At 41.2% G+C, this 21,616-nt stretch overlaps 1 protein-coding gene across 1 annotated transcript; it reads left to right on the top strand.

The window, feature by feature from the left end:
• Window positions 1–309: 309 nt before the first annotated feature.
• Window positions 310–20,731, top strand: stk11 (serine/threonine kinase 11). Its single transcript, XM_085378436.1, has 11 exons — window positions 310–471; window positions 1,229–2,157; window positions 10,667–10,750; window positions 10,943–11,032; window positions 11,337–11,469; window positions 11,696–11,832; window positions 11,928–12,055; window positions 15,029–15,086; window positions 15,235–15,428; window positions 19,020–19,266; window positions 20,040–20,731. Exons 2-10 carry the CDS (start codon window positions 1,871–1,873, stop codon window positions 19,226–19,228), a joined length of 1,320 nt encoding a protein of 439 aa, XP_085234562.1. The 5' UTR covers window positions 310–471; window positions 1,229–1,870; the 3' UTR covers window positions 19,229–19,266; window positions 20,040–20,731.
• The last annotated feature ends 885 nt before the right edge of the window (window positions 20,732–21,616 follow it).

The raw sequence follows: 21,616 nt of genomic DNA, 5'->3' as shown, positions 1-21,616 counted from the left end.
GGAATAATTGGATATTTAATTGGTTAATTAATTGTCTCAGTTAACAATTTCTCTTTCTTGTAATCAGTGCTTGAGAAAAATGAACTACAGTTGCCGAGAATATACTCTCCTCCTGGGAAATATAAATGATCACAGATAACAATGGGGTAAAATCCCTTATTAAAAGTGAAATGAGAAAGATTACAGTTGTTGTATTAAACTCCCCTGTTGTTGACATTCCTCTACATTGTTTGGGGGGGGAAAAAAACTTTGATTTGACGCATTAACCTATGGGCTGTCCCTGCGAGTAGGGGGGGGTGGGTAGGTAAACAAGATGGCGACAACCTGAGAAGCAAGAGTAACACGAAGAGTCAGGGGAAAAAATATATCACTGAGATTTTGTCAGACTAAAGTTAAATAATTTATTAATTGGGGACGGACTCACAACAGAGGACAAACCTTGCAGCGAAAAGGAGGTTCATTTGGATCTAGGTGAGACCCAGTACCGGGAGTTAGTTAGCTTGTTAACCAGCTAGCTCGCTATTTACATTGGCATCCAACGCAACTCCGGTTAGCTTGCGTTAGCTGAATTTATCTGGTGCGTTTCTTCTGAGTGTAGAAGATGTTGAAGATGGTGTCTCTGTTGTCGGCTAAGCGTAATGCCTTGTCTTTAGAGAACAATGTGTGTCCCCATTATTGCCTCCGCTTCCACCGGTAAAGGAGGTGAAGTTGGCTAACGCTAAATACAAACGTCAGGCAAAGTTGGCTAGCTAGTACTGGAGGTGCACAGCCACCGTTAGCTCCAGTTGGATGACGACGTTTCGGTTACCCCCTCACCTACCAGCTGTTCTCTGTCAGTTCACTGTCAAATTAAATTGCTATTTGTTGTTTTTAAGCATGTCTCTGAGATGAAACCTACTGTGCTTGCTGAATGTGTGCTTACCGACGGACCGCAAAGTGGCATTTCAGGCTAGTTCATTCAAGCAGACTTGCTGCACTAGCTTATCAGCTAGCCAACAGTTGACACTTAAAATATTTATTCCGGCTTAAGAACTTGTAAACTACAATCCTTACATATATATGAGGTTGTTATGTTTGCATATAGAAAGAATAACCTGGTGACTTTTGTTTTGTTTTTTGACCACGGGATTTCAAGGTGGTTAGGTGTTGATGTGTTGTCGATTGTTTACCAAAGATGGCTAACTTATGCTTATGTTTTTATTAATGTTTAAATTACTCATATTTTCAGGCACCGGGCAGTAAAAACCGCGGTGACATGGAGGACACCTGAGGACAGTTCAACACATTGGACATTGGAGTCGATCTCCAGGAGCCCCACTGATAGCAGAGATTGGACTGATACTGCTGCATGCTCTGGCTGTAGATCTGTGCTTGGATCCAATCCAGCTATAAACACTTATGTACCCTGAGAAAACTCTGATATCCAGCATGGACCCTTGACAGAAATGCCGTGCTGCGTGGCCTTGAATCAAGACTGGTTGCCTCTGCTTAAGACTGTATGGTATTAATTCTGAGGTGATTGGTGAAAGAGAAGAAAAACGTTGTAGTATCGCTTTTTTTTCCAGTTTTCTGTTCAACCGCACTTGTTGTAGATGTAGTTAAAATGCACAGTATAAAGCACTAACTCGGTACTGGACTCCAAGGGTTTTTTGCCCCTTTTTGCCCCTCTTGAGTGAAAAAGTTTACAAATTGGGCCTGATCACCCACCTCCTCCCCTTAACTCTCAGGCCTGATTACTCCCTCTCCAATGTTCAGTATTTTGTAACTCATCCTGCAGAATTAAAATACTCACCTCCGTGCTGAAAGGTTACCAGTGGGTTACTTCACAGCAGCAAACCGTTTCCTTCCCTGGAAGTACAAGCTGTCAATCATGAGTGCCAGCGAGTTGCCTCACCTGTCTGACTATCTAAATGAAAATGAACTGATGGAGATGGATACTTTTATTCACCGCATTGACTCTACAGAGGTGATCTACCAGCCTCGGAGGAAGAGGGCAAAGCTGATAGGAAAGTACTTGATGGGGGATCTACTCGGGGAAGGATCTTATGGCAAGGTGAAAGAAATGCTGGACTCAGAGACTCTTTGTCGTAGGGCTGTCAAGATACTGAAGAAGAAGAAGCTTAGGAGGATTCCCAATGGAGAAGCCAATGTGAAAAAGTGAGTGTTTCCCAATTTGTGTTTTATCTTGTTTCACACATGCCTCTTGAAAGGTCTTTTTAGTTGGTTGTACTAGGTAAAACTAGGTGGCATGCCTGCAGTGTATGATCAAAATATAATTAATTTTAGTCACTACACAGAAAATTAATTTAGCCTGCCAACAGTAAAATCAGTTTCTTATGAGTTTTAATGTGTGCCATAGCCTTTAAAAAAATGCAGCTCCCTTTCCGAAACGTGTACAACTCCTAATTTGTATTTTTAAAATGAAAAACCTGATACTGTACTTGAAACCTACTGATCATAACTGATAAGGGAAAAAGGCAGACACAAAGCCTTAGTTTCAATCCAAACACCAGAATACTGTAATATGTTTGAGACATTTAATTTCAATACAGTTATTTTTCTCACTTAACAAAGCCAAACCTGTCCAGCAATTGACATAGCAAAGATAATTTTACATAGTCAGCATCACTCTTGAATCCTGAGAGTGAGGTTGTGCTTGTGCAGCCATTAAAATGTAAGAGTCGTTGATCATTGCGGTGGGTAATCCATCTGTCATTTATATGAACAAAGTCAATAATAGTAGAATTATATCGGTAATATCAATAGCATTTGTGTCGCTGCACTAATGGTACCTCCCAGTCAAAGCTGGCTCGCACACACATATGCCAAACACCATCCGTAGATGCAAGGCCAACTTGCAGATCTGGCCTAAATGATGACTTTCTACACCTAGCCATAAAAAAGAGAAGAGTGATTTATTAGCGATGCACAAATGTGTGGATCTGTTTTTATCTAATAGGGGGGAAAAAAACTGCAGGAAATGGTTGTGTATTTTTGCTAAAATGTGAAGGAGACAGCGAAAGGCTGCATGAGGATGCTGCATTCAGCGATTTTTAGATGCACATCAATAGGTCATTGTCAGCTTTTTGCAGTAGTCACATAAACATGAAACCTGATTACTTTCATCAACGTACTCTGTTAATGCTTAGTTTTTTGTTCGCAATCCCCCCTGTGATGGGGGGGAAAAAAACGGTGTCTTCAGCTCAGATCTTCACTTATCCATTTGATAAAGCGGTTATTTAATTCCAGTGCATCTACACAACATGCACAGAGGGAAAAAAAAATGTCATCAATAGGGGTGCAACGATATTCGTATCGATATTGAACCGTTCGATACAGTGCTTTCGGTTCGGTACGCATATGTATCGAACAATACAACATTTGTAATTTATTTTATCAATTTTCCTTCTGACGATGCTGTCTGTGTGGAGCGCTCAGTGAATCTGTGTTCGACTACTCCGCCTAGGCTGCACTGTCGAGCGCAGATCCACTGAGCGCTCCACACAGACAGCATAGTCAGGAGGAAGAGCACAGGGCAAGCTAGCGAGACAGAAGTTAAGCTCTCAGCAACATGGACCTCCCCCACTCTCATTCAGATCTGGCGTTTGGAATTATTTTGGTTTTCATGTGACGTATGACCCTGAAGGTAAGCGAGTCATGGACTAAAGTAAAACAGTATGTTGGATGTGCCATGCAATGCTCAATTACATTGGTGTGAACTAGTGTGTTAGCGCAGTTAGCTCGTTAACGTGTTGGCCGTCTAGCCCCATGCACGGAGCGATCGGCGGTAGCTCGTTAACGGAGATTTGCCGTGTTGTGGCGTTAAGGTCATTTCAACGAGATTAACCTGAAAGCACTAGTGGGAACACAACGAATATGACTGCACATTTACGCCAACATCATCGTAGTGCAAAGACAAAAACAACAAGCATGCTACTAACTTTAGCCGAGTCATTTAGACAGCTGTTAGCACATGATTCTCCTTATGCTGCTGAGAATATAGCCCAGAAGAAGCGGATAGTATAGCTTTTATTTTGGAAAGAGACATTTCTCTGTAATAAACTCTCTTTTCCAAAGATGAGTGATTCCTCAATCAGATACAGGGCTTGCAATATCGCTAGCCCGACGTCCCGGAGCTAGCGATTTTTTCAGTCGGGCTACCAAAATCTATCTCTTCCCTGCCCGTCGGGCTATTGTAGGAAAAATATATGTCAATGCTTTTGCATTCTTTCAGAAATGTAGCTGGGTAATTATGTCATTGGCATCGGTGAGCCACTGTCAATATGTGACATATTGAAGTCGCGTTTGAATTTGCGCTTGTTTTTTTGCTTTCACTTTGCAATCGTGCGAACTGTGTATAGAGAGCGACAGTACTGATTGGTGAGTGATGATAATTTGTGCACCAATTCCTCTGACATCGTCTTATTAATCGTTAGCTTACTATGAAAACATGACAAGTGAAATCTCCTGCAGCAAGCTTAAACATGTGAGAGGTTGATCGCGCAGAGAATCGCTGAGCTTATGTGAGTGCGTGTGTAAAAGCAGCAGGAGAAGTTATGACAAATCAGACTATAAGGCAAAAAGAAAGTGCAGCTTTATGGTTTCATGGACAAAAGAATTTCTGTGGCTGCAATATGACGAGCTAAATAACCAGGGCTGCACATAAGTGGTCCGCAGGTGCGCATTCGCTGTCAAAATAAAAAACACGCACAAGGGTTAGGGTTAAATTTAAAAACTGTACTTTTGAGTTAAAATATATATTTATAATTTTAATAAATGACAAATTAAAAAGGCATGAACAATTTTTTTGTATCGAAAAAATATCGAACCATGACACCAAAGTATCGAACCGAACCGTGAATTTTGTGTATCGTTGCACCCCTAGTCATCAAATATTACTTATACAAACCAGTAACGTGTTTTGTTTTTGTTTGTGAGTAGTAGATGGATTTCTAGTAACTGTGTAATTGTTTTCTGTTCTTGGAGCTCTGTTTCCTTTGTCTCACTGCCTCTGTGATTTAGCTGTCATGTCTGTGTGTTCTTTTTTTCTTTTCTTTCTTTTTTTGCATCCCACATTTCTTGATGAGCATCGGTAGTTTTAATCACAGCAGTATTATTAAATATCACTCCAGCCTTTCGCCTTGGGCCTGTGCTAATTATAGAGTAAGCCTTAGAAAACTGTCAGAGCAAGTTCACCCAGACAGAAAGAAGCTGCAAGATAATGTGGGGGTTTTTTGTTTGTTTGTTTGGGGGGTTTTTTAGGCCACAGTCACAACAGCAGCAGAGCAATGAAAAAGCCCGTAAGCTCAGTTAGAATCATTTTGTTGGTATTGCAATGGCGTGTTTTATCTAACTTAAACAAATTTTGTCCTAGAAAACTGTGCTTTATAATCTAAAGCTGCATTTTAGTTTGCTGGGAATAAAAGAGCCTTGCAGCAGCTGTAGTCTCAGCTGTTAGTATCTTCACTGGCTCTGTTCACCCATAGTGCTGCCTTTGCACTACGATGCAGTTTGAGAATGCAGTCGGCTCAATTCACCATTTATCACTGTTCACCTCAATGTTGTTAATACTTATTTATTTCTGCTCGATTTTTATTTATTATTTTGCACTGTTGAGTCTTCGATGATATGAGTGGGAATATTTAACAACACCACTAAGACAAAGTCTGTTTTAATGTCAGCAGAGAACCAGAAAACAATAAATTAGCATTCCCTACCCCATTACTGGCTCTGGGGTGTAGTGTTGGTAATTAGCACTTGTGACTTGTAATCAAAGTACAACAAATTAAATACACCTACAAATGCAAAGTCCAGTTACTGGTGTTGATTTTCTGGAGGAAGAAAATCATTATAAAAAAGTATTTTGTGCAAATCTTCAGTGTTACGTAAAAGTCCCGATAAGGAAAATGTTACAAGAGCGTTTTTAGAGTTTCAGTATCTCACTAGGGTAAGTCCTTGTGTAAAGGTCACTAAGTCAATGATGGCTGGGGGAAAAAACAAAACAAAACAAAACACACAAGCTGACCAGAAGTGATGGTAGAGGTTAAAATGAAAATGCAAAATTTGAAATCCTTAGAAAACCAACTGTTGGCAAAATAAATGTAACTTGTGAGACATTTATTTTCTATTAAGACACTGACTCATTTTCCTTTTTTAAGTTTTATTTTTGAGTGGTCACGTCCAGGCCTGAGTCCAGTCCAAAGTCTGTAGCCTGTCTCCCCTGATAAACTTTGAAAAGTTTGTTCAAAGCAGAATGGTGAAAACCGGTTTGTCCACATGTGCAAATCTTATAAAAATAGATACACAGTCAGTACTTTGTAACATCTTCTCAGGCTAGTATTACAACTTAAAGGGTTTTGGGTTTTTTTTGTTTGTTTTTTTGAGTGTTTAGAATGCTGTTAGAGAGAATTTTGCAAAATTTTCCTGCAAAAGGCTTCCAGTTATGTGAAATTTATGAGCTTTCTTGCATGCAGAGTTCGTTTAATATCCATGCTTGTTTTGTTTTGGGGGGTTTGTTTTTGTTTTGTTTTGTTTTGTTTTTTATATCGGGCATCTGTGAGCACCATGTCCAAACCTTAATCTTGCAGTTCCTGTTGTAATCCACGGTGTATTTTAAGGTCTCCCCTATTCATCTTCAGCTGCCTTATACATGGTGTGTTGTTTCCTTCTAGAAGTTTGGCGGTATTTCATAGAATTCATTGGGGGTTTTTTTATTGCCAGAAAAATCTTCTCCATGGCCATCGTCTGCCACCAAACTAAGCAGTGGGTGAAGGGTTCGTGCCATAAAAATGTTCAGCGCTTTTCCTCCACATGTACCTTTTGCCCTTTGCACTACAAACGGTCTGGTTTAACTTCATCAGTTCACAGGACTTGTTTCCAAAATACATCAGGCTTGTTTATTTCATTTTCAAACTTCTGCTGAGTTTCATGTTGAGGTCACAGGAAATGTTTTTCTTTTCTTTTTTTTATTGACTCTTCCATGAAGGTCACATTTGTTCAAGTACACCACTACTTTATCTAGGTTTTCTGAAGGTCTAACGCAGCTTTTGCTAGCCTAACTAGCAATCCTACAATAAGTTGTTTTTTAGCGTTTTCTTGGTCTTTCAGATCTTTCCTCTTTCTGAGGTGTTTGTTTTGTGACCATGCAGACTTGTCAGCTGGGAATTTTCATTACAATGCACAGACTAAATGGTAAATGGCCTGTATTTGTATAGCGCTTTACTAGTCCCTAAGGACCCCAAAGCGCTTTACACATCCAGTCATCCACACACACATTCACACACTGGTGATGGCAAGCTACAGTGTAGCCACAGCCACCCTGGGGCGCACTGACAGAGGCGAGGCTGCCGGACACTGGCGGCACCGGGCCCTCTGACCACCACCAGTAGGCAACAGGTGAAGTGTCTTGCCCAAGGACACAACGACCAAGACTGTCCAAGCCGGGGCTCGAACTGGCAACCTTCCGATTACAAGGCGGACTCCCAACTCTTGAGCCACGAGCACCCCAAGCAGTGGACTTAAAGGAAACTTAAAAAGAAGTATGAGCCACCAGCCGTCAGGTCTTCAGCTGTCTGTGTCCGGAATAGAGTATATTCTGGACCTAAATGTGAACAAGTAATACCCCTGGCATGCTAATTAAGCTCATAGACCCTGGTAAAAGTTATCCAAGAGCTAAGATCTGTTAAAATGCCTAAACTCTTGCACCACATTCTTTTTTAGATAAATAGTTAGATCCTTTATTAATTATTTGCAGGAAATTACACAGCAGCTTCTACACAAACCTAAGACTATACATCCAACAGCTAAACGATGTGAATTCCTTATAAAGGGTTTGTAGTTACGCAGTTTGGTTCACACAGAATTTTTTCTGTGTGTGAAATCAAACCACAAGGAAAAGCTACAGTTTACAAGCATCAACTGTTTGAGACCAGAGTAAACAAGCTATAGGTGTGAAAACACCCTTAATGACATGTGAGGGGACCATTGCAGGTCTGTAGTCATTGTGGTTGGTGAGATGACTTTTTGGAACGGGAACCAAGCAAGGCATTTTCCGCAGCCTTGAGAGCTTCAGATTGAACAGGTGTGTTAGAATATCACACAGCTTCACGAAGCAGGTCTTCATCAGCCTCAACTGCTTTCTTTGCATGCTGGTGTATCTTTTCCTGAGTTACAATGTAGCTCATCTAAAGCCAGTTCTCACTTTCTTATTTTAGATTTCTTTGGTTATATTTATAGGCTGCAATAGTACATGGTTCTGTCACTTTGTTAATGGGGCCATAGCAGTGTCTCTTGATGTGTGAAATTGTTTTCCCTTTGCTTTTTTCTCCCTTGTACTTTTTCTTCTTGTACACCCCTCCCACTTGGTGTTTGCCTTACGTTTTCCAGCCTGAGGAAGCTGTATTCCCGAGCCTGTGAATGCCTGTCTGTGCTTGGGTGTCATAGTAGCCCCCAGCCTCTCTATTCAGCCACTGTTGAGCATTCCTGTGTGCCTAACACTTCCTGCTTTTAAAGTGTTGCTATAGGGACAAGCATGCTTATGCTTGCTTTGATTGAGCAATGCTACTTCTGTTCCTATGGTAACACGCCAAGAATGCCCTTCCCACATTTGGAATGACAGGCTCACACACACACACACGGGTACGCACAGTGGAGATGCAGATTTTGATCAGCTGTTTATGTTGGTGCTGTGTGCCTGAGTCACTGCCATATCACTAAGCTCTGCGGATTGCAGGCCTCGAATGCACGAGGTCCATCGGTGCACATTTGAACTCAGACTGTGGATGGACTGCAGCAGTCAGTGTGCCTTAAGCAACAGCCCTGCCTCCATTTCATGATTCACTTTTTATGGAAATGAGCTCTGTTATTAATGCACTGTGATTTCCTACAGTTCACACATCTGTACATCATTTAGTAGCCAGTTTCAGACTCGATATTTTAATGTTGCTCTGTTCTACATGTGGGTGAGCTTTTTAGTCTTTCTGCCAGTGCAGTGATGCAGCAGTAGCCGCTTGTGTGTCTGTGTGTGAAAGCGAGAGGCTGACTAGCCCCTGAATATCCATTTGTCAGTAGGGGGGGGTTGTGTTTAAGACGAAGGATTGACGCAGCTCATACACTGCAGGGTGACGACGGCCAGAAAAGCTCTGAAGTGTGTATTTTGTGAGAGCACAGATGATGTCTCAGCTCTGAAGGGACTGAAGAGTGTTATTTATTTTAGGCAGCCCTCCTTTATGGCTTTGACTTGTTATTGTGTGATGTAGTATCAAGAGAAGCAGGCGGAGAATCTTATTCAACAATCAAAAAAATGTTGTTGTTGGGGTTTTTTTACCCTGTTTACCTCTACTGCATTATGTAACATAAATGGCAGTTAAACAAACCGGTCTTCACTATATATGAAAATATATTACAGAGAAGTAAGCAGCATTTCATTCATAGTTATGCTAACTGCTTTGAATTATGACCAATACAAGTTGTCTTGTTATGAGTGCAAATAATATATCGTGATGCTCAGCGAAATGTGCAAAAATACAAAATGATACTTGATTTTAGATTCCTTCCTGTAATTGTAAAGCAAGCCCTCAATATTTCCTGTGGGAGCATCTGGATATTACCCCTGGAAAGTCTGTGGTTTGTGCTTTTTTTTTTTTTTTTTTTTTTTTTTCTCCCCCCTCTTACGATCCAGATTCATTAGCGTTCCCTTTCATGGCTCGCTGATTAATGTTCAGTCTCCAGGGGTTTTGCCATGCCGGTGATTTGAACATCTCCTCTTTGGGCAGCAAAGTAAACTGTCAGGTTATCTGTCTTTATAGTAAGAATGGAGTTGCTACTGCTGCACTGTTTTTGGTGGGTGCATATTTGTTAGGGTCTCATTAACAAACAATCGAACAGTATGACACATGTCAGAATTTAACAATCCATTGTTTAGCAGGCACTAATAGTTTAGAAATTATAGAAATTTTCATTATTTTTATTATTCATTTTATTCATAATCCCAGTTACATAGTCATAGCTACAAAGAAAAATGTGCCACTGTCCAAAAAAAGCCTAACTGTATCTGCTCTGCTGCTGGTGCTTTAGCCTATACTGAGCATTGTAAATGTCAGGGCTTTAGCCGCTCTGCTGGGCAAACTGTGATGACAGCAACTCTATATTTCACCAAGTGTCCTTTTCTGCATGGTGTTCTGTTAAAGTTAGTAGCAGCAAATGTCAGACAGCACTGTTACCCATGGCCATCAGAAGCCAGTTTCAGCTGATAACATGGTGTCCTTGCAACTCTGCTCATCCTCTTCTATTAGTCGGTCTTAAATGTGTTTTCTCTTAATTCAATGTTTTTCATTAAGAACTAAATCACATGATGAATTTAAATTTGACTGTCTGTATAGAGTAAATCATAAACCTGTTACGCATTATGTAGTGAAACAACTAGATTTTTCACCAGTTCTCGCATTGTTTAGCAGGTTATTAGAAAGTAATGAAACTAATAATACAGTTGTGGCCATGCTGTACAGTCACTCACTGAAGCCAGTGTGCAGATGTACGGTACCCAGCCTTTAACCTACATTATGCAGCTAACATGGCCCAGTAGAAAATGATACTAATAGAAAATTTCTCTCATTAAGTAAGCAAGTGGATGCATTTTCATGTCTTTTCTCTGTATGTTCATTTATAGGGAGATTCAGCTGCTAAGAAGACTCCAACACAAGAATGTGATTCAGTTGGTGGACGTTCTTTACAATGAAGAGAAGCAGAAAATATATCTTTTACCTACTGAATAAGCATATGTTGATTTTTGACATTAATTATTATAGACGGTCTATTTTACAGTTGGTTATTTCTGTACCCAAGTTCTATTTATGTTCTGCACTTTTCCCGATTTTATAGTTGGTTCATAATTGTAAAAAATGTGTTTGTTTGGTTTGGTAAATTCTCTTGACTCCTGACTTACGTATATGGTGATGGAGTATTGCGTTTGTGGGATGCAAGAAATGCTGGATAGCGTCCCAGAGAAAAGGTTTCCAGTATTTCAAGCTCACGGGTAAGTCTTCCTCTTACTTCTCCTCTCTGCTTCCTCTATCCCTGAGTCTCTCTGCTATATTTAGTCTGAGCCTCTCTGCAGCCGCTGCTCCAAACCTAAGTTTAGATCGGAGACTTCAGGGCCTCTACCGTTAAAATTGCTGACCGTAGACTGTGTGAATGTCGGGTCACTGCTGGAAAGCCGCTGAAGCAAAATGTGATGCAGCTTTATCTAACCACAGAAATAATAAGTTTCTTCTACTGTGATTGACTTTGGCTGGTTTTAAATGTGTCCATAAATTCCCTCTGGTTGATGCTTCTTGTAGGTACTTTTGCCAACTCTTAGATGGCCTTGAATATTTGCACAGCCAGGGAATAGTTCACAAAGACATTAAACCAGGGAATCTGCTGCTGACCACAGATGGCTCGCTTAAAATCTCCGACCTGGGAGTAGCAGAGGTAAGCATCGCCTGCCAGAGTTCCGTAAACTCTCTGAATTCTTACTCTTGATTAGAAGAAAAGGGCTGGCATTTCTTTGTATAGACTTTGTGTATGACTTTAATTCCTTGTGCTTGTGTTTGTTCCTTATGTTGGTGCTTTAAAGGTGTTAAGTTTATAATTATTTGCATTGAAATGTATACAGGAACAAAAAATAATCTATTTCTTTCTTGCTGTTTTTCCTCAGGCCCTTCACCCATTTGCAGAGGATGACACGTGTCGTACTAGTCAGGGCTCTCCAGCCTTTCAGCCTCCAGAAATTGCCAATGGACTGGACACCTTTTCAGGGTTTAAAGTGGACATTTGGTCTGCTGGAGTAACACTGTGAGCGGCACTCTGCGTACTTGTCATGCATTTATCCACATAAAGCTCTAAATTCTGTCCTTGACTCTTTCTGACTCTTGCTTCCTTTCAATCAGATATAACATTACAACAAGTCTGTATCCATTTGAGGGGGACAACATCTATAAGCTATTTGAGAACATTGGAAAAGGAGAGTACACTATTCCTGAGGAGTGTGGACCTCTCCTGTCGGACCTGCTGCGAGGTTGGTGTTGTTCGAAGCCAAAGTGTTTATATTTTCTGCATGAATTTTGGCATTTTGTTTTGCCAATTCAGTGGTCTGTCGCCTCCTTGCAAATGCTGAACAGCACCTGAGAGTGGTGTTTCATTCCCTGTGTGCACACAGATTTAAAGTGAAAGGTCAGCATTGAGTGTTTGTTGGACTGGAAATATTACCATATTCACAGCTATTGATAGGTGTTCTTAGTATTTTAGAGGTGTCAATATACAGTGCCTATCAAAAAGAATAATTGATTTCGAGGTGCTTTAATTCTGCAGCTTTTCACCGGTAACAATCGAAACATGTACTGTTAGAAAGATTTGGGTTTGTAAGTTTCACTTGTTCACCTGCAGGTAGCATAACAGCAACAGTGGCTGCAGTGACTCCAATATGCTTGCAAAAGTATGGGACGAATTTGACCATCATATGTATATGTGCCGAGTGCACGGGAAGCTTCTATGTACATGTACTTCAAAAAAAAATATATATAGATAGATAGATATAGAGATATAGATAATAATAATAATAATAATAATAATGGATTGGATTTATATAGCGCTTTTCAAGGCACTCAAAGCGCTTTACAATACCACTATTCATTCACTCTCACATTCACACACTGGTGGAGGCAGCTACAGTTGTAGCCAGAGATGCCCTGGGGCAGACTGACAGAAGCGAGGCTGCCATATCGCGCCATCGGCCCCTCTGGCCAACACCAGTAGGCGGTAGGGTAAAGTGTCTTGCCCAAGGACACAACGACCAGGACAGAGAGCCCAGGGATCGAATCGGCGACCTTCCGGTTACAGATGCGGTTAGAGATATAGATATAGATATATACCGGTAGATATAATTGGAGGGGAAAAAAAAAACCTTTTTGATGTACCTTGTTTACTGATTCCTATGAAGACCCTCTTATTCTCAATCTGTGGCTTTACGATGAAGTGGTTAACACATGAAAGATCCCTTATTTGAGCTCAAAAGGAGACGCAGACCAGTGTACTCTCTGTGCCAGACCCAAGCCCGGATAAATAGGATTGCTTTAGGAAGAGCATCCAGTGTAAAAACGGTGCCAAATCCAATGCATGGATCCAACCATTTTTGACCATTTGAGACATGTAGGAGGAGCTGCGAAGTAAAGATACAAAACAGGCTGTTACTTGTGACACATTAAGTTTGCTATAGATGTTTATTTAAAATCTCAGATGGTGTGCCCCCTTCTAAAATTAAAATTACTTGCAGCTGTTGAACGTCATCACAAAACTAACCACCTAGCAGTCAGGTGTTTTGCTGTAACCGCTGTCCACTGAGGACGGTACACCAGATGGTTTGCAAGATGAGGCATGCATCAGGTTTATATATTATTTTGTTTCTTAGGTTGCTTCCCTCCTTATCCAAAACTACAGTGTTTGTTTTCTATACATTATCCTAGATTTAGCTCAATTTTCATGAAATGCAAAATGAGTCACACTTAAAAAAACTGACATTTATTTTCAGTCCTTTATGCCTGTCAGTCTTTAGGTGTAGGCTGAAATAAAAGGCAGTGGATTTACAGTTTAGGGCACAATGAATCCATTAAAGATCATAGCGTTAACAGTAGATGTTTTTGTCATGCTTATTAATCATATCTGAAAACATCCTCTAGACTGCTAGGATTGGTGAACAGGAGAATATAGGATAGAAAAACCAGCAGTCTAGTGGGTAATAAATCACTCAAATGTCAAGCAGTTTCACTGTGATCTTTTCTGTGTGCACCCAGTAGGTGGTGCTGTGACACTGGAAGTCACTGTGGCTTCTCAGCATGCCAGGCTTCCACCAAACTGTAGAAATCCCTCCAGCTGTTGACGTAGTTTCCATTGATCTGGAGCCAGCAGCAGAATACTAAGCACTTCACAGTCGGGCATTGTTTTTCCCAAGTGAAATACTGCACTGCTTTTGCCCCTTGTTTAAAAAACAAAAAAGGCAAGAGTCCTTCAGTTAAAAACAAATAAATTAAAAAAAAAAAGAAGAAGAAGAAACTAAGGAGGAGGAAAAAAACAAGGAACAGAAAAAGAATCTATTACAAGAGCCCAAACCCACTGCCTATAAAATCCAAGAACAATGTTGGGAAGATTATGTTTTTACTAACTAATGAAATCCTTCAATGAAGGCTGAAAGCTAAGTTGTATTTCAGCATATTATCCAGCTTTGCTCTCTTTGTCCTTTTATGGAAAAAAGCGCCGGGTATAAGTGCTGGGGCTTATACCTGTAAAATGATTCTGGGTCAAATGGAGGCGATTTAAACATTTTTTTTTTTCTGTCAAAAGGAATCAAATGTTTAACAATGAAGAGAAAAAAGAACTCCCTGATTTGTTTCTTCTGAAAAACATACTGGGCTTCAGTCCCCCGTCATCGGTATGACGTCTGTGTGTGTGATGGCGCAGCACCTGAGAAATAGTCGGTCCATAATTACATCGCCTAAAATAAGCCACAAAAAGGTGCCAGCGCAGCACTACTATCAGCACCCTGCATACTCCTGTTTTCTGCCTACTAGGAAACAATTACATTAGGAGAGGCACTGCATCACTTCTACCTTATCACACTTACACTGCGCTTTTCCCACAGATTCAGCCCACATTGTGATAATTGAGATACAAAATCTTCTTTACATTGTTACAGCTGTTGCTCAGTCCTTTTTCCCCCCTCTCTCTCTCTACTGTACTTAATTGACTTCTTCAGCTGTGCAGGATGCTTTGACATACAATGATTAATAAGATTATCACTTTCATTAATTGATGTTCTTGAATGAGGTTGCTGTCTGGCTGCTGTTCACCTTCCCCACATTGCTGTGGCCTCCCAGCAGTTTGTTAAATGCTCCATGGAAACAGATGTGAGTGGAGGAAATTGTTCAGGATCATCGTGATTAAATTCACCTTGACATCGTGTTTGTGTTTTGTTCTCTCCCCCCCCCCCCTTATCTAGGCATGCTTGAGTATGATCCTGTGAAGAGGTTTTCCATACAAAACATAAGGCAACACAAGTGAGTATTTTGATTGTATTACTGTGACTAAGCATACGAATTATCAGGTGTTTGGAAAATTATACTCTACACTAAAAATAAAAGACTGATCTGTTATCTACATGCCCTTTCCCCCCCCACCATCCCATCCTCCTTATAACCTTACCAGCTGGGTGCGGAAGAAACACCCTCCATCTGAGCCTCCTGTACCCATCCCTGCCAGCGCAGAGAGCAGGGACCCTTGGCGGAGTATGACGGTGGTGCCCTATCTAGAAGATCTGCATGGCTACACAGAGGAGGATGATGACGAGCTCTATGATGGGGAGGATGAGATCATATACACTCAGGACTTCACAGTGCCAGGTAAGAGTGGGCTTAGATAATTCTTATGATTTGAGTTGGGTACTCTCCATAAGCAGATATGCTATATGCGGAATCTGTCAACAAGGAAAGGTTTTTGGTTGTCTTAGTTCTGTTTACAGTCAGGTCTGAGCAGGCTTTGGTTGCATGCAGGGATACGGTCAATGTGAAGAGCAAAAAGGGGAAATGCATTTGCTGAAATCCGAGACAGTTTGCCCGAGGTTCACTGCTTTACTCCTCCATTTAGTTTTGTGTCATTGTTCTAGTTTGTTGTATTGAAGAAAATTGGACATTTCATAATTGTTACTCTGCCTCTACGAGGTGTCATTTAAACTCTGACACAAAATTACAGCTGAACTACTGAAAATTCACATGAGGACAGAGTGTCAGCCAGTACTCGGGCTTACAGATATCTGGGGTTTGTTAGCGTCTGTCTCTCTTTGGAGCACGTGTTGGGAAGCTTTTATTGCACTTGCTGTACGGTAATGAGGAGTTGTCTTCAGCCCAATTGATGCTTCTGTTCTTCCTCTGCTGCTGGGTTCTGTGTTGTGCTCCACCACTCCTTCCTCTCTCTCACTCACACAGACACACACACAGACAGAGCAGCAAAGAGAAATCAGGAAACTTCCAAATGTAATAAATACTTACATTGAACTGAAATTAAAGAAATGCACATAAATAACACAAAATGAATGATTAATGAAAGAAAGGAGTTTTTCTTCCTTCCTTTGGCTTTGAAGGTCAGTTAATGAAAATGGAAACACTGCAGTATCAAAACCATGGGTTTTGTTTGCTTTTTTAAAATTCGTATTTCCAAACAACTGCATAACATTGGAAGTCTTAAATTTTCTGTGTAATGTCGATATCCAGGATACACAAGACATTGGATGTTTCCTCCAGAGGCTAAGTAAGCAGAGTAGCTAATGCCATATGTGGAAAATGGTATTGGGCCAGAGCTCTTATTCCTTGCATTCAGGGGTTTTCAGTCCTATAGTCACATGTGTATGAAATCGGGCACCTAGCCTTTCATTGTGCCTTTACAAACATTCAGAAAGAATGGGTTGTTTTAAAGATTTGTGTGGAAATGGTAAAATGGTATGGATAAAATATATTAGGTAATGTCCTGTGACTAAATAATTAATACTTAATCATCGCTGCTGTTTCCATCCCATTCACATAGAAATCGAAGTTCACATTAAGTACTTGCCCTTTTAAAGTATTCAGTATGTTACAGCAGTTTGCAATTATCAGATACTGTTGGTTTTGATAAAGGCCTTACTGCTAATCTTTCCGTCCCATATTGCAAAGAATAAAACAGTCACGTCTTAATGTTACTAAAACTGAAGGCTTTGGGTTCAGTGTGAAGGTCAGCGCACAAATGATCAGATATGTGGTGTTTAATGTAGCTTGGTAATCACACATCATTTATTTCACTTCAATCATTCAGCCTGACATCGTGCTCATGTTTGGTGATTTCCTTTTGGGAGTGGCTGTGCAAATCAGTGAACTCAAATCGTGGAAGCTGCTGTCATTTCCTAGGATTTCCACACCGATTTAGGAATTGTGTGAGTCTCAGGGTTTTTATTTGTGTGCATTGTTTTATAACATTTTCTATCATGTCTCGTGGTTGTGGCCCTGTGCAGCTGCAGTGCAGTGTGAGTTCATGTAGTTTTAAAATGATATGAATATGAATGGGACCAGACTTGACTACAAATTACCTGACACGACCTTGATGAAGACAAAACATGTTAAATACTCGTTAAAAGTTGTTGTTGTTACTGTTATTACTGTTGTTGTTATTGATGATAATATTATTATTATTAATTATTATTATTATTATTCAGAGGAACTCTTAAATGATATGTGTTCAAACTTTAACCCACTGTTGACAGGCTCTGGTAAGAGCAGATATTAACTGCATCTTTTCATTTGATTTAATTTGCACCCCGACTCTTCCTTTAACCCCCCCCCCCCCCCCCCCCCCCCCCCGAATCTTCCTTTAACCCCCCCCCCCCCCCGAATTAAAATCTTTTATCTGTTGCTAGGCAACAGTCGGTAATAATAAATGCAGTAGTCGGTGTCGGATATCTAGAATTGGTGCCCCACATTAAAAAACCAAATGGAGCTGCAGAATGTGAATGAAGCGATCTAAAAATAATCCTGCTGAAATGGTTTCAGTGTGGGAGTCTGAATGGGTTTCCAGGATACACACACACACACGCTCTCTCACTCACAGGAAGCTTCACAGGAATAAAATGTTGGTGTGTTTGGTAAATTAAATCACTCGTTTGACCTCTTCTCTCGTAATCAGTTAATATATATGTCCCTGCTCTTAATGTTCTCCTCAGACTTGCAGTTTGTGCTGTGTGGGAACCTGTAAGTTTATCTTGGCGCCTGCTGCACTCACAGATACTCACACATGTCTGTACTGAAATAAACTGGTCACACTGAGGTTAATTTCTATTTTTCAGCCAGTGGATTTCCTGTTGTTGTAGGTTTCGGTTTGTCGCACACTTCTCACCATTACCTGACCTGACATTTTGATGGTGCTGTTGGTAAACTAGATTTTCAGCGTTCCCCTCTCAAAATATATACACACTTGCAGTATGATCCAGTATACGAAAAATACAGATCATTTGTGAGCTGTGAGTCATGCGAGTGTTTCAGTAGAATCTAAGAATAGAAATATTGATTAGAAATGAGCCTAAGTCCCCTTCAGTTCTCACAGCTTCAGGTTTCTTGTGTTATCATGGGGGTTTTGGTGAGGGTTTCTGATGACTGTGCAGTTTTGTTGGTTTGTTTTTAATGGATAAAATAAGTCATGTGTGACAAAATGCAGTAGGCTGTTTTCTATTTTTGGCATTTTTGATATCATCTAGTGAACTGGCTCTTTGCAAACTCATAAATTCTTCTGTGGGTGAACTATAATATGTTTGCGAGCTTTTCTGTTCAAAAAACAGAATTTTATATTCTACATTGTGCATCTGCAGGTCTTTCTTCCATGCTTTGTGTCCATTTTAGCTTCTTTCTCTAAGGCGGTTTGAAAACAAAGCAAGGGTAGTTCAGTATGTACTCAGCATAGCACATTCAAACCAGCAGTATATCTGCTAACAACAAGCAAGAGTGTTGATTTTACATGTGAATGCAGCCAAAATCACAAAACTGACTTCTCTGATAAACTCCTCATTCACATTCGATGCCTTCTGTTACAAAATCTTTAGGCCTAAAGAGAAGAAGAAACTAGAAACTGGTTTAAAAGTAAAGGTTGGTTTTTATTGTCCTTAATGGATAGCATTAGTGTCGCTTTTTCATACTAATTAAGAATTAAGTTAATCTTTTGACTTCCTGGTTCCTTGGACACGTGGAGTAGAAAGCCTGGACCTTGTGCTGAAATTCAGAGCCTGACGCAACACAAAGGTTTTTGTCGCACATGAGTGTCCGAGTGTTTTTGGTGCTTTGATGTTGGATAAAACAAGGTAAATGTCTACAGGGGTCTGCTCATACTACAAACTCACAGCTGGTTAGCAAAGCAGCACTCAACACTGGTGTATTGGGTTTGTTTTGAGCCTCGTATGTGTGTGTTTGTGTCTTTAGGACAAGTGGCCGAAGAAGATCAGGATCAGGGGAACGCAGACCACAGTCCAGCTGTAGCCAAGCCAGTTTGTGTGAATGGGACAGAAGGGGGGTCTCTGAACAGCAAGGCCAAAGCCGAACGCCGATCCTCATCCTCGTCCAACCCCTCACGTAAAGGAGTCTCCACAGCCAGCAAAATCCGCAAGCTCTCCACCTGCAAACAGCAATGACCCTTCTCCCCCTTTCTGCCTCAGCAGCAACCCACCTGGTGAGTGTGCAGACTGCTTCACAAAAATTGTGGCTCAATTTGTGCTTCTGAAGGACACCCTTGTTATACAGTAGAAAGTGGGAAAAGATAAAGAAGCCCTTATGGAAAGCAGGTGCTGCAGATCCAGATAAAAGGTAGGAGGAATGACAGTGCAGTGGAAGGGAGGAGGAGGGGGAGGAAATGAGTGAGTGAAGAGAGTCTGTGTTGATATTCAGCAAGCAGCACTCTGGATCACCACCATTCCCCTGGCAAACACACGGGCACTTTCCCTATACAGTGACAAAAAAACCACATCTGGACCTATCCCACGGTGATGCATCTCCTGTTTCTGTTCGGATCTGTTGCCTTTGAAGGGTTCATCAGTCACCCTCATTCACGTGGAGTGAGGCAGATTTTTGCTACAAGCGTACACATAAATTTAACAAGTTGTCCTCCTCTCTTTTTCCAGTTACCGCCCACAGCTGCTCTTTCTGTCTTCAGCACATACAGAACCAGTCACGGAGCGAGGCTGTTTGTCACGGGTGCAGTGCAGGAGAGATGCTGTGTATTAATTTGTTCAGGCGATGACTCATCCTTGGATGAGATAAAGTGGGCTGTGGGATGTTTGTGTCTCTCTCTTTCTCACTCTGTGGGTTGAGTCTTTTCCGCGTTAACGGCGCCAATTAGTACTTGTCTTGTAAAAAAATTCTGTCACAGCGTTTAGTTTTAAGTCGGGGGGCTTTCAATACCCTCGTCAGACTTCTGTTAATATTCTGTTGTCTGTGTCCCCTCAGGGTGATCTGTCCTCGTTCTCCTGTGTCCAGAGTCCTCACAGTTGTGAGAGAAACCTGCTGACATTAAGCCCCCCCAACACCTTCACCTGCCCCCCTCCCCAAACCTCCTTGGACCACTGGCCTCCAGAGTCGTTTGAAGATGCGGTATTAGCGACGAGGAGGAGGAGGACAGCATGAAATGTTCTTTCTGCTCTGAGACTGAGGCTGTGAAGACGGTGTTTATTTTCTCCAAAATTTTGGGCTCCTTTTCAACTAAACTCATCCAGTTCTCTCTTATCATTTTCCCCCTCCCAACCCTCCCCCCTCCTCTCCAATCTTGTCATCCTCCTCAGAGAGCCAAGTGTTGCACCGGACGTTACAGACTCCACCACCCACCTACCCACTCCTCCTCTCCACCCACCCCACCCATCCCTCCTTAACCCACCTTGTTTCTTTGACTACCTTTTGTTTTTACAGAACCCTAATGGCAGTTTTTAAAACACATTGTGATGTGTAAAAAAAAAATTAAAGAGGAAAAAAAACCCCACACATGTTATGAATAATTCTATATTTAAACCTCTGCTGAGCATAATTATGGTAGTGCTACCACCGACATAGAAACTGCATGCTGTACAGAGCTGGAAGAAAGGGAAAGCTCTTGGTTTTATGTGGATGCACTGACGGACTGAAGCCTTGAGATTTGTATTTTTTCCCTCCCCTTTTAGGTTTTTTTTTCTTTTTTTTTCCTATGAATATTTTTTAATTATTATTTATATAAAACATGTCCCAAACAGGCTGTTTTGTTGGATGGTCCTTTCTGTTTGAATTTAAGTTCAGCATATTTTCATAAACACAGCTCATTGGTTTATGACCTTTTTTTATTTTTTCCTCCCCCTTTATTTCACGTGTCCTTTAAAGAGCGCACAGCTCTGACAGGAATATTAGACTCATCTTCCTCTCGTGTCTGCAGCAATTAGGTAGTCAGGGTGATGCTGCGGTTGCGGGCGGCATGCAGTGATGTTCTTTGCTGTGCCGATCACTTCAGCGGGTGTCCTTTTCCCCCCCAACCCCCCTCTTACGCAGGCAGGCCCATCATCAGCTCCTCACTGGGAATAGATCAGAGAGCAGGTGAGTCACCACTGTGAGGGAGGGAGAGAGAGATGAGCGCTTCCCACGTCAGCAAGGTCGACGGGGAGGCTCTCCGTACGACGAGACAAATGAAGAAGAGAGATGTCGCGCTAACAGACCGAAGACGGGAGGGTGATTTGTACGTGAGGGCACACTTAAGGTTACTGGTCTCACTCTTGTGTCAGCTGACAGATCAGCAGCAAAAATTCATTTATTAAAAAGGAAAATCTGAAAAACTTAAAGTGCAAATCGATTTTTCGCCTCACAAGGTCGAGCTTTTGTTGAGGCTGCGAGACGTTTTGAATTTTCTGCACACTAAAGCACACGCTTCACCCTGAACGAGGGTTAAAAATTTCATGAGATGCACATTTGAGCTCAAACAGAAGTTAAAAAAAAACCTGTGTACCTACCGTTTCATTTCCCAGTTGACAGTCTTCATCACGCATTAGAAAATGAAGTATTTCTCACAT

The sequence above is a fragment of the Diplotaxodon limnothrissa genome, linkage group LG18, assembly GCF_057381915.1.
Source record: "Diplotaxodon limnothrissa isolate DT_005_m linkage group LG18, D_limnothrissa_male_GT1.1, whole genome shotgun sequence".
In the NCBI taxonomy this organism is placed as follows: domain Eukaryota; kingdom Metazoa; phylum Chordata; class Actinopteri; order Cichliformes; family Cichlidae; genus Diplotaxodon; species Diplotaxodon limnothrissa.
Note: the sequence above shows the minus strand (reverse complement) of the source record. Positions and strands in the feature narration are given on the sequence as shown.